The 13696-nt window shown below is 39.5% G+C and overlaps 1 protein-coding gene across 2 annotated transcripts in view; it reads right to left on the minus strand.

Moving 5' to 3' along the window:
- Positions 1-1814: 1814 nt before the first annotated feature.
- Positions 1815-13696, minus strand: part of SUCLG2 (succinate-CoA ligase GDP-forming subunit beta) — a 243939-nt gene continuing 232057 nt past the window's right edge. For both annotated transcript variants that reach the window (XM_048856939.2, XM_048856937.2), the window contains one exon: positions 1815-5070. In XM_048856939.2, coding sequence (XP_048712896.1) covers positions 4955-5070 — 116 coding nt within the window. In that variant the 3' untranslated portion in view covers positions 1815-4954. The remainder of the gene's footprint in view (positions 5071-13696) is intronic.

The raw sequence follows: 13696 nt of genomic DNA on the forward strand, positions 1-13696 counted from the left end.
GATGTCATCACAAGACGAGTCTGAGTCTGTTCTCACTGCCCTCACCTCAATTTGTTCAAATGTAAATCGGACAGTGATCTTTGAAGCATTACAAGTTATTAGGAATAGATGGAATGGGCCCAAGAATTTAAAATTCACAGCTGATGATCTCTGCTCCTTGAGAGGCTTTGAGATGCCAGCTACACTAGACACTGTCCCCAAGATCTGATTTTTCATTAGCTGCACTTCCTGGTCAGTCACATTAATTGCTCTTACCCAGAACTCCCAGTTTGGTCCTGCTCAAAACAGAGTTCCGCTAAACAGCAATCCCAACTGGATATTCATAGCTTCAAACTCTCCTACAGGTTCACTGCCGCAGTCCTTTACCCACAGGGGTGTTATTGCATAATGTCCTAGCTTCACCATAACTTTATTCTGAGCTATTCATCTCTGTCACTCTGTAGGCATGGCCAAGGCACGTCTAAAGTTGCCTGCCACGGTCCACACTTCCTCCTACCTACATCCAGAATGGATAGCTGAGTATTATCTAGGAACAAATTTGTTTTACTGTCCCTCCCACGAGTTCTTGTGATGCCCTCAATGGAATCCATTCCCAATACAACAGCCCTAGAAATATCTGTCACCGCAACAAAGTTCATAGCACCCAGCTGTTCCTTTTTCTTTAGAAGAACTTTAAAGAGATCTTGTCAAACCCTAATACAATGTCAGTGTGCAAGGATTTTCATCCTTTTATTCTTGTTCTAATAGGGTCCTGTCCTAGAACCTTTGACAACATATCAAAATGTCACCTGAACTTACGTTCTGAAGCAAGTTATTACAATGATGTTTGACACCATGTGTGCCTTTGGCTGGTGTTTTCCAGATGGCCTGTGCTTTGCAATCTGCCTTCCAGTACTTGTCGGGATTCTTATGAAGTAAAATAACTGCTGTGTCACTAATGTCATGCATGGGTTCTGCCTTAAACACTAGGCTTCTACACCCACTCCAATTTGGTCCGGTGAAAGTTTGACCACTCAGTACCCCCGTGGATGTTTTGTGCAGAAGACTGACAAAGCACCGTGACTCAGAATGGTGCAGCTAGACGTTCACCCTTGTGCGCATACTGAAGTCAGTTGCTGAGTTTCTGCTGAATAGCAAACATCAATGGTCACCTTCTCCATACGTCTCCACAGGCAGCTCAGTGCCCTGCAGGACTGAGGCCATGCATCCAAAAGGGGGTAGGGGGTGAGGAATATAAAGACAAATTACAAGTAAGGGCTTTGGTTCCAATTCCTGGCACCAGCGATTTTGGCACGTTTATTCCGTGCAAAGAACGTCAACCAAGGACATCGAACAACTAAAGAGTGAAAAGTACTTTTTGAACCCAGCACATGTTCTAATTATTGGAGTGAAAAAATGCTGCTGAATTTGGCATTTCTAACCTTCAAATTCCACCACACACAGTGTTGTCAAACGACGGCACCTCTGAAGTGCAAGCATTCTCCAAAGTTTATACAGTTTCTGCATATTGTCTCCAAAATAAAAATAAGGTTTTTGTAAGGGTGCAGTGCACTGCCCCATTCTGTATGTGGATATTGGGTATGATGCTTGGACAGGACTGGAAACACCTTATCATAAATGGAGGCATACAGCTTAAAACAAACCAACCAACATGCTTAAAAGCCTAAGATCACACAAGAATTGCCCATATGGAATTAAATCCACATCAACTTCACTTCACAGGTCCATAAAAAGGTACAGAATGGAAGAGCAGACAAGTCAGCAGGCAAACAAATCAGTCTTCTTACTCTAAAAAGAATAAGCAAAGTCATTAATTGGGTTGACTTTTGCATTTATTTGGCTAAATATTTGGTGCACGTGAAAACATTTGAAAAAATTTCATACAAATGTGCCAAATCCTATTATTCTTTATGAATTTAGAACCAAAAAAGGTAAGTTATTGTGTGCATCTTTCACTCATTTTTATAGACACATTCCAGTGACTGTTGCAAATTACTGGATCAAAGTAGAGAAGATGCTTATGGTAAGGAAAGAAAAGACTTCTGTGACCAATATAAAAAGATTGTTTTAAATTTCAAGTACTATTTTCCCCACTAAATGCAAGAAACTGAAATTCACTGTTTAAGGCATGAGAAATACAGGATCAAGATTTTATCTGGTTGAGGTAAATAGGAGTTTTCTCACTGACTTTAGTAAGGCCATAAAGAACAGGGAGGAGCATTTACTCACATTCTGGGAAAGTAGGCAGCTCCATGGACATTAAGATGAATTTTAAAATGAAAAACTGGATCCATTTACAATCATATTTACCACTGGAAGTTGAGTCAGCTATTCTAAATTACTTCCCTCAAAAACCTAAACTCCTTTTCATGGGTTGCTAAATTTAATTACCAGTTCTGTATATTTTAAAAAATTTAGTAGAAAGTTTAAACACAAACTCCTAGGGAAATCAGCACTGCTTCAAACAATGCTGGTAGCAAAAAACATTTAATTCCAACTACCACAAAACTTTCAAAAGCACTAATTATTTAATATTTAAAAAGGCTACAAGTAATATGAAAATTTGGATTAATTAGCACAGGTCCAAACTAATACCCACTTCTCTCAGATCTATATGGAGATTAACCTGAGTGTGTGTGTATGCTGGATACCATAAGAAAGCTAAAAAGAACAGGAGGACTTGTGGCACTTTAGAGACTAACACATTTATTAGAGCATAAGCTTTCGTGAACTACAGTTACAGCATCCGATGAAGTGAGCTGTAGCTCACGAAAGCTTATGCTCTAATAAATTTGTTAGTCTCTAAGGTGCTACAAGTCCTCCTTTTCTTTTTATGGATACAGACTAACACGGCTGCTATTCTGAAACCTGTCATAAGAAAGCTAGATAGTGTATGGGACCTTAACAAGGAAATATTTACTTTACCACTTTACTGACTGACAAAAAAATGTTTTTATTTTCCTGTACTTAAAATATGTCATACTGAGATGTTTATGATAAGGGTTTCTTTCTTTTTCTTAAAAGTAGCCCACCGTATAATCATTTACCAGACCCTCATTAAATTGATCAAATACTTATTATCTTTAATTGAATTAGTAATTTTCTTATATGGACAGTAACTCACACTAGTATGTTTATCACTATTCTAATGAGGATATACTTTTTCCCTTGGGCAACAGGGTGAAGGAAGAGGAATTAGGTAATTGAAGAATCTGGCTATACTGTATATCTACATAGATTAATCTAAATCAATCATTTTGAATATAAATGTTGTCATGGAAATGTCAACAAAAATATAAATGACAAAGTATTTTTTCCCAAATAAAGCAGAGTGTTGATTAGAGTGGAGCAAATAATTCACAATGAATAATTTATTAGACAAATTTTACCTTTTCCCCCATTTACAAATTGTTCAGAAACAGATCATGACATTATCTCATTGGTACATTACTCAAAATTATTCACAAATTTCAGCAAACAGTTTGTGGTCTGCAATGTGTACTTCATTGATTAGTTACTCAAGCCACTTGGTAGTTTCTTCTGTTCCCTGATTGAATGATTTGTGTAAATAATCAACAGCTTGAATTATTATAACAGTACAAATGACTCTATAATCAAAATAGGATTTTTAGTCGATATAATCACATCTTCTTGTCAACTTGTTTGAATGGGCCACCTTGTTTAAATTGGCCTCATTCGCATTACAAAAGTGATTTCCACCCCTTCTTATCAACTGTTGAGAATAGCCCACTTCCACCTTAATTGAATTGGCTCATCAGCACTGACCCCCCCCACTTGGTAAGGCAACTCCCACCTTTTCATGTGCTGTGTATTTATACCTGCCTACTGTATTTTCCACTCCATGCATCTAATGAAGTGGGTTTTAGCCCATAAAAGCTTATGCCCAAATAAATTTGGTAGTCTCTAAGGTGCCCCAAGGACTCCTCGTTGTTCTTGTCTGAAGTATTTGCGTTACTAACGCTTGAGCATTCAAACGTTTGTGAAAAGTGAACAAGAAAAGTTTTTTTCACAGCCAATCAAAATTCTTTTTTGGAAATAAAGTGACTATTTTGAGAATTTTTTTCTTATTACTCACATAGTGCGGCTATTGATTCGTACGTTATGCTGAATATTCAGAATTGTAATAACTACTATTACTTAAAGAGTTTATTTTGAAAAGTTGGCAACCATTAGATTCACTGCATACATACACCCATAGATACCGTATGGCACGGACACATTTGGAAGGACGGTACTCAATTTCACCTCCAATGGCTACTAAATCAACTGAATCACATGTCATCTGTTTACTGGTACAGTAGAAGAATGGACGGTCCTTTCACTACTACAAATAACAGTATTCAATTTTTTTTCCTATTGTGAGGTACACTTTTTGTATCTGAATACAAAGAAATCATTTTCAGGCATGGAGTGTGATACAAGCACAAATTATCTAAGGAAGAAAACTAACCTATTTATTGAAAGCAGATTTTTTTTTGTTATTGTAAAAATTCATAAAAATACATCAATCGATGATTAGGCTTTACTTTTGCCTGCCGACTCTTTAGGACATTAAAAATGAACTCAAATGTTTTTCCAAAAAAATGTGGAAACAGTATTTGTTGGATTAGGGAAGAACCCTGTCGACAGGAGTCAGTAAGTTACTAACTATACCTTATTCACAAATCCATCAACTACATTATTTTGGAAAAAAACACACGCAAAAAAACCCCCAGGAACTTTGTGGAATTAAATGTTAATTAACGTATTCCTCAATCCAGAAATTTGCAGATTGAGGATTCACTAATTTTCGTACCGTCTGGGTTTGTCAGATGGATAAATTCAGCAATACTGATGACTGCTTTAAGGAACCCTAATAATTCTCCCTACAACAAGAATGTGAATGTCACTTCTGTGAATCACAGACCCTCTACAGGCAAATATCTTCAAGGAGTCATTTGTTTTCCACACTAGCCACTGCTTTCTTTGCTGCATCCTCAAGGTCCCTTGCAGAGGTAATTGGTAATCCACTTTCATTCAGAATGCGACGTGCCTCATGAACATTCGTTCCTAGAAAGGAAATTGAAAAGGTTAACTAATGAATACATGTTGCAAATGCTTTCTATTAACCCTTCACCAACCTGGTTTAAAGCATTAAACCTGATTTAATTTTGCTTTAAAGAGAGAGGAGTCACGTAGGGGTTTGAGCCCAGGAACTCCTAAAATCTAATTCCAACTCTGACAGTGCCTACTTCTGTGGCCTCAGATAAGCTGCTCTCTGATAATAGTACTTACCTATATCACAGGAGTGTTATGAGGATTCAGGGGCCAATCCAATGTCCACTGAAGTCAATGAAAAGACTCCCATGGATAATGGACCATGCTCCATTCCATTAACGTTTGTAAAACACTTTGAAGATTAAAAGCACTGGACACAAGTTAGGGGTATTATTATTACAAAAGAAAACCCACCACAGTTATTAATGATAACTCTAAAATCCACCTGTGATGGCCTCAAAGGAGTAAAATTATTATTATTTTTATTTTTAAGAAGCTTGAGGTTTCTGCGCAATCCTGAGAATTTGACTGTTTGGGAGTAGCTGATGCAGGTAGCCAAGGTATAGTCTGACCCTCTGACCATAAAGTACTTCTGCACCTCTGCTTAAAGTCCAGAAGGACTGGAGATGGAAGAGCATTCAACTGTAAATTATTCAGAGAATGAGCATGACATTATCCTTTGTTCCCTGAAAGATATCAAATACTATAATATCATTTGTAAGACTGTACAGCTATTGAGCCTATGTGCTCTGTTTGTAGACAAATACTTCAAATACACTCAACAGAGCACTCTCATAGTCATGAAAAAAGGCTATAAATTGAGAGAGACATTTCGGGGAAATGCGTGTTTCACACTGTCAGACTCATATAAAAGGCAAATGCAGAGTTAAATGAGAACAGATTAATGAAAAGAGATGACTGATTGTCACTGAAGCTCTTCGTTTATTAATACTGCACAGGGACAGGTCCTTGAAATGTTCTGGCACAGTGATCACATATATTTAGTGTTTCCCCAGAAGTCTCTTACCTGGTTTGATGCAATACATTTGGCACCTCCTGGAAACACCAAACTGAAAATGATGGGCAGTTTTTACTTGCATTTCATGATGGGTGAGACAAAGGATTTAGAAAATTACTGGCAGACTTTCTCTCTCTTAACCCTTTCTGAGGATTTACTAAGCACATACTGAACATATAAAACTTCCAAAAGGAGGCGGACATGACACTTAAAAGGTAGGCTGCTAGGTATCTGAGACCCCAATATGGAGGATTGTTAAGAACTAGGCAAACTGTTCACAACCATCAGTGTGTTCAGTAATGTTAAGTTTATTCTCCTGTTCATTCATTGACTGCAAACAGGCTCTACTTTTTACTAAGATGTTCTCTGTATGTAAAACAACACTGGGTCAAAACAGTGCATTATAGAAATATGTGAAAGAACCTGGAATTTACTGAAAATGATATTCATATTCAAAATCACGATCTGACTGTGAAATCACTTTGCCCAGTATGTTAAAAGTGTGCCAGACATAATGGGACAAATTCGTCCCTGATTTCAGGCATCATAGATGCTCAGATATGACAGAAATGGGAGCGATATAGTTCCCTAGACATTTAGATGAAATAGACCCTGCAACTCATCAAAATATGAGCCTATCACTAGATTTCCTGAGTTCTTGATGTCCTCTGTTGTTGCTATGCGTTCCAAAGTCTACGCCTTCACCCTCAAAATCCCCATGCTTCACAATGCCTCATGGCCACACATCCACTAGACCATAATATGGAGTGTTCATGCTCCTCTGGGAACTGAGGAGCTCTCTCTTAAAACACTCCTAACCCTTTAGTTGTTGGGGAACACTTGTCAAATAGTCATGTGAACTAAGGTTGCTAAGCACCGAGGTAAGAGAACCGTGTTAATTTTGCCAGATATAAAGTCCTAATGTAATCATTTCACTGAACTGTGCTTAGGAGTGACAATATTGATTTTAACCTTAAAGAGTCAATATTTTCACAGCTCCAACAGCCAGTAAAATCTCTCACTCTGAACTGTAGAAATGTTTCACTATTCCCCATAATTTATGCCAGACTTAAATTTATACATTCTACAACCCTGTTTGGTTAAATCAACAATCATTTTCTATTTGGAGTCCAAAAGAAATCCAGGGACACAACTGCATAGAACACTGATGTGCTGGGCTTATTTCTTTAGCATCACTGAGACGACGTGTTGCCAAAATGGTGCACGTCCACAGAAGCATGGTTATACCAACTTTATTGTATGGCAATGAAATGTGGGCACTGGGAAGTGGTGGACTGACATTTTTGATTCTCTTAGTCTTTGTCAGCTGCAGTAGCAGGACAAGATCAGAAACAGGAGTATTCGTAGCCGAACCCCGCAACTGCCTCCATCAGCACTGGTTCAATTTCAGTGCCTTTGGTATGGTCCTGTTGTTAGAGTGGAAGACCAACAAATTATGAAACATGTTTACCAAGGAATGCTGCTACACACATCTGGCAATCATGTGGGCACCAAAAGCTTCGGTGGTGAGATAAGATCACCACTGATAGACATAGACTGAACATCCAGCCAAATGGTCTTAAGGACCTAGCTAGAGATCAGTCTGGGTGGCACTCAGTCTGCAAACACCATTATCATCAAGGCAAATCCCAAAAGATGCATACTCAAGTCCAAGATAGTAAGAACTAAGAGGTAGAGAACATCTGGTGTGAAGTCCTCCTCATCAATTTAGACCATGTACACTAGGTAGAAGCCAGAGCAGCATAAAGGGGCTCAAGAAGTCCCAGATCCAGCTGAGGCAAGATTCCCCTGGCATTGTGCCTGAGGAAGTCAGCCATAAGGTTGCCTGCAAAGTACCCCCCGGCAATCCTTGGTGTAGGGTGATGCATGGGCGGCAGGACACTTTGGGGCAGGGCTGCACCAGGTTCTAGAGTGGAGATTTTGGGCTTTGTTGCAGCCCATAAGTTAGTGCAGACAGCCTAATGTAGTTCCCAGGCCAGTCTAATTTACACTGGAAGCCTCTCCAGCCCCCAGAGCAGCCCAAGATTGGGAAGATGCAAAATTAACTTAAAGCCACTGTAACTCCTGCGGGAATGCTGAGAATGAAATCCCATGTATGTGTGTCATGCATTTCTGTTATCTAAACATTAATGGGATAGTATTGCTGGTGGAAGCCACGGTCTTTATGTAATACAGATGGACTGCCTCTCTTTTCAAGTGTAGAAGATAGTCTCAAGGTAGGGGATGTATCAGAAAGTGGTGTGGCACCTGATCTCCACCAACTTGGTGTTTTTAAATAAAGCTTTTTTAAAAAAATGTAAGTTAAGTTTTCTACAGTGTGGACAGATGCGTAGATAGACCAATGTTTTATATATCAGAGGAGTAGCTGTGTTAGTCTGGATCTGTAAAAGCAGCAAAGAGTCCTGTGGCACCTTATAGACTAACAGACGTATTGGAGCAGAAGCTTTCGTGGGTGAATACCCACTTCATCAGTTGCATGCAGTGGAAGTTTCCAGAGGCAGGTATAAATATGCAAGCAAGAATCAGGCTCGGGATAACGAGGTTAGTTCGATCAGGGAGGATGAGGCCCTCTTCCAGTAGTTGAGGTGTGAACACCAAGGGAGGAGAAACTGCTTTTGTAGCTGGCGAGCCATTCATAGTCTTTGTTTAATCCTGAGCTGATGGTGTAAAATTTGCAAATGAACTGAAGCTCAGCAGTTTCTCTTTGAAGTCTGGTCCTGAAGTTTTTTTGCTGCAGGATGGCTACCTTTAAATCTGCTATTGTGCGTCCAGGGAGATTGAAGTGTTCTCCTACAGGTCTTTGTATATTGCCATTCCTAATATCTGATTTGTGTCCATTTATCCTTTTACGTAGGGACTGTCTGGTTTGGCTGATGTACATAGCAGAGGGGCATTGCTGGCACATGATGGCAAATACTACATTGGTGGACGTGCAGGTGAATGTACCAGTGATGGTGTGGCTGATCTGGTTAGGTCCTGTGATGGGGTCGCTGGTGTAGATATGTGGGCAGAGTTGGCATCGAGGTTTGTTGCATGGATTGGTTCCTGAGTTAGAGTTACTATGGTGCGGTGTGTAGTTGCTGGTGAGAATATGCTTCAGGTTGGCGGGTTGTCTGGGGGTGAGGACTGGCCTGCCTCCCAAGGCCTGTGAAAGTGAGGGATTGTTGTCCAGGATGGGTTGTAGATCACTGATGATGTGTTGGAGAGGTTTTAGCTGAGGACTGTATGTGATGGCCAGTGGAGTTCTGTTGGTTTCTTTCTTGGGCTTGTCTTCCAGCAGGAGGCTTCTGGGTACACGTCTGGCTCTGTTCATCTGTTTCCTTATTTCCTTATGCGGGTATCGTAGTTTTGAGAATGCTTGGTGAAGATCTTGTAGGTGTTGGTCTCTGTCTGAGGGGTTGGAGCAAATGCGGTTGTACCTCAGTGCTTGGCTGTAGACAATGCATTGTGTGGTGTGTCCGGGATGGAAGCTGGAGGCATGAAGGTAGGCATAGTGGTCAGTGGGTTTTTGGTATAGGGTGGTGTTAACGTGACAGTCACTTATTTGCACCGTGGTGTCTAGGAAGTGGACCTCCCATGTGGATTGGTCCAGGCTGAGGTTGATGGTGGGGTGGAAGCTGTTGAAATCATGGTGGAATTCTTCCAGGGTTTCGTTCCCATGGGTTGAGATGGGTCCACTCCATTATGTTAGTGACCTAACTGCACTGACCCTACAAACCTAACTCCCTTTTTTAAGACACCCTCGCCCCTGCTCTTTTGATCCTGCTCTTTTTTGCTTATTTAATAGACAATTTTTAAGAGTACAGCACAAAGGCAATCCTACAAAAGGCAAGCCCAATTCCCCTTTGCCGCTAGAGTGTAATTAATGTCATCTCAATATTTAACAATCGATGCTGCTTCAGCCCTTTAATCAATGCTAATCCTAAATTTTAAAGACTCTTGCACACCACTAGTGATTATGTCAGGACATTGCTGTAGAACACAAAGATAAACTATAACAAGTTTGCGTCAGGAAAGAGGTAATTTCTCAAGAAACATGCTGATTTTTTTATTTCCGAATTAAATTACTCTGACACAATTTTGATTGCACTAACTTTGTAGGATTTCAAGTCCTTTTTCTGATCATCTTTTTCCTTTCCTGATTTCATTCTTTTTAATCCCAGCTCCCCATCCTTTTTCATGAACAGAGTCATACTAATGAAGGTGAATGGTGAAGGTTTCTGACTCTTCCAAAACCAGAAGAGCCGTTGTTCAGATTCCCCCCTGGCTATAACCTCTTCATTTAGGAAAACAGCAGTGAAGAAAAATTTGGACTTTCCGGACCCTTTCCTTCAACAAAGCTAAGTGACAACTCTGAAAACCAATGCACTAAGCAACATACAAGGATCCCTCGTCAGGTGTTTTGGCTGCATAGGTGGAATTCACACTAGGGACTGCATCAGAAATTGTCAGCGTAAGGACCTGAACTGATCCTCTTTAAGAGTAGATTCTATAACTCTCCCTCCCCCTCATCAAATTCCTCCTTCATTTGCCTTGTCAAAATGTTTAATTACTTCATAATTCCTGGACCTACAAAATGAATTGTAATTATATGTGTAGTTATACTTTAATTACATCCTTAATTATTAATCATGCAGTAAACATGCTCAGTAGCATGCAACTTTCTCTTTGGGGTGCTCATGATTTTAAAGTGTGATTTTGCTTAATAGAAACATGGAGAGGGTTTTTTTTTTAATAATTATACAATATTTTGAGATAGATAACAGCTCTATTCTGCCACAAGCAAGAGCCTGTTTCTGCAGTGGGCTCAAGTCAAGGTTCCCACTCCCTCAATTGATAGAAGCCAAAGACATCTCTACAGCAGCAGGTCTGCTTACTTTTGTGATCGAAGAGGCAGATGGCTGAAGGAGGAATAACTAACTGTCTGCTACTGTCCTAGCAGCACTGGGAGAAGAGGTCATGCTTTCTATCCCCATGCACTGCACGGACAGTCGCAGCTTGTCTACAAAGGTCAATGACAACTAAGCAGCATCTGAAATCTATGACAGAAGGGAGCCCTGCCTGCTCTGTAATGTTTAGAAAAATCCTGTAGAAGTTCATAGAAGATTATAACTTTGATATAGTTTTTTTCCCCCCAACCATCCTGTAGTATTTAAGGCAGAAATACATATCCACATGCAGAAGAACTCTTTAGGGTGGTTTTAAAAAGCCTACAGAAAAGGTATCCTTCTCTATAAAAATTCTTTAGGTTGTTAGAATAACTCTTATGGAATCCCATTTAATTTCTACAGAACCCCGCAGGATTAATCTGGCGCACAGATACAACAGTGATAACCAAATATAACTAAGATTAGACAGATGGATTGATTGATAGGCTTCTATAGGACTTTTCCATAAAAGGAGGAGGATGGGAGGCGAGATAGAGCAAGAGACATTTTGCTGGCTATTTTCCTACAAAGCAAAAACATTATGCTATTTGTAGTATCCAAGTATTTAAAACTAACATTTTCTCTTCATGAAGTGCTGAGGTCAATCTACCAACAGGTCAGAATGGGAGCAGTACATTAGATGTATGCTGCCTCACGTTGATTGCTCTAGACTGTACTTGACTAATATATTAACAAAATCAATACAAGACACAAACTAAAAAAAAGGTTTTAGGCAAAAGAATGGAGATAGGAAATTGGAAAAATGAACCAATCTGTCTCACAATCAAAAGAGTGTGATTTTGGTACCTATGAAATACAAAACAGCCTTCTAAGCAGGACATACAAATAAAGATACTTTCAACAAGTAAGCTGTAAAAGACTGATATTTTCTGCTTCTGGAAATTCAGTTTGCTTTTGTTATGTACGTAGTGATAGACATTTTAGGAAGATGGATAAAAGAGAGAAACTTGAATGATGTCTCTAAAACAGTCTGAAAGCACGGAAATGGAACTAAAAACTAAATAATCTGAAAGCATTAGAAACAGGCTTAAAAACTAAAGTAAAATGCCTTATATGGCAGTGGAAATTAAAGCAAAAAAAAAAAAAAATCCCCACGAAACTAGTCTAACATTAACCTCCTGCCACTGGATGGTGTCAGAGAACTGTAAACAGAATTCCATACATAGGCTATCAAGATAATCTCCCCTTCACTTATGCTATAATCAGCTGTGTAGCAGTGAAAATGCACAATATTACAGGCTGCTTTCAACCTGACTCCTATTATAAGAATGCCATTGTACACGGGGAAAGCGAACCTCTCTTTTATTTTCTCTCTCTCAAGTTAATATCAATGTCACTCTACGGATTAGCCTGCAACGTGTATTTTTACCAGCGCATCTTTGCACTCCGCTTTATTGCAAATACACACTTTTGAATCATAGACCCAGAAGCATTATAGTGTTTGCTGTGTCATGTCTCAAATTCACATTTCTGTTGCCTTGAAGTACTTGTTACCACTAGCCCAGAAATTTATTACACCCATTTATTTTAAGTATGCTACCTTAAAAACCTACTTATAATTACTCTATTAGACATGTTTTATTGCTACAGTTTTAACAATATACAAAATCAGTTTATATTGTTACAAATGTATCTCTCGGTATGTCTACACTGCGATAAGAAAACCTGCGGCACCGACTCTGAGCCCGGGTCAGCTGATTTGGGTTTGTGCGGCTCGGGCTGACATCCAGGCTCTGGGACTCTCCTCCTTCCTTGGTCCCAGGGCCTGGGCTCCACATCGAGCCTGAACCTCCACACTGCAATTTGATTAGCCCATCAGCCTGAGCCTGCGATAGCTGACCCCAGACAGCTGCAACTTGCTGCAGGTCTTTTACTGCAGTGCAAATGTATCCTCTAGAAACTATCGATACTCGGGAACATTAAAAGTTTGAATGAAAAAAAAAATCAATTTTTTTTTATAGCGCTCGCGAATGTGGTGTTTGGCCATACACATGAACTAGAAACAGAATGCGCTGCCATTTTGAAAATTGAGGTTCAGGAATGGGTTCAAGATTTTTGCAGTAACATCCAGCCCTTACCAGAAAATAGGGGAGAAAGTGTGTACATCTGGGAGTGTGCAGGGAAGTGAGAAAAATAAAGAAATAACTTTCAAAACTGAGTACAGCCTTCCTAGCGGACATTTTGTTAGGGCATCATGGTGAGATATTTCATCACTCACATTTTGGTTAGTAAGGCTTCATCAGTGATACCACATTGTGACCAGGTGTCATTGCATAGCAATGTTTCAACCTCATGACACTATGTAGTGGTATACATCAAGGGCATTTCATCTCCATTAGTATACACACAGTTTCGAGTTAGAAATGTACAACCCTGAGAGTCTGGAAGAGTCAAGTGTTTGGAGTGGAGTATAGAGCCTTTCACTTAGTCACCAGTGAGTTTTGGGATTAAATGGAAAGTTATTGTCAACTGAAGACTGTTTGGTGGTTTATGAATTTTGTAGCCTTTGGCTACATAATCAAGAAGAGATTATCTTCCATGACTTTACTGCAGAAATCCTTTAAAACTTTCTATTCTGATATTCCTTTCTCCATTTTCTACTCTATATTTTCACCATAGCATTTTTCACATTGAATTTTCAAACTCAGGA

This window comes from Caretta caretta, chromosome 7 (assembly GCF_965140235.1).
Source record: "Caretta caretta isolate rCarCar2 chromosome 7, rCarCar1.hap1, whole genome shotgun sequence".
NCBI classification, from domain to species: Eukaryota; Metazoa; Chordata; order Testudines; family Cheloniidae; genus Caretta; species Caretta caretta.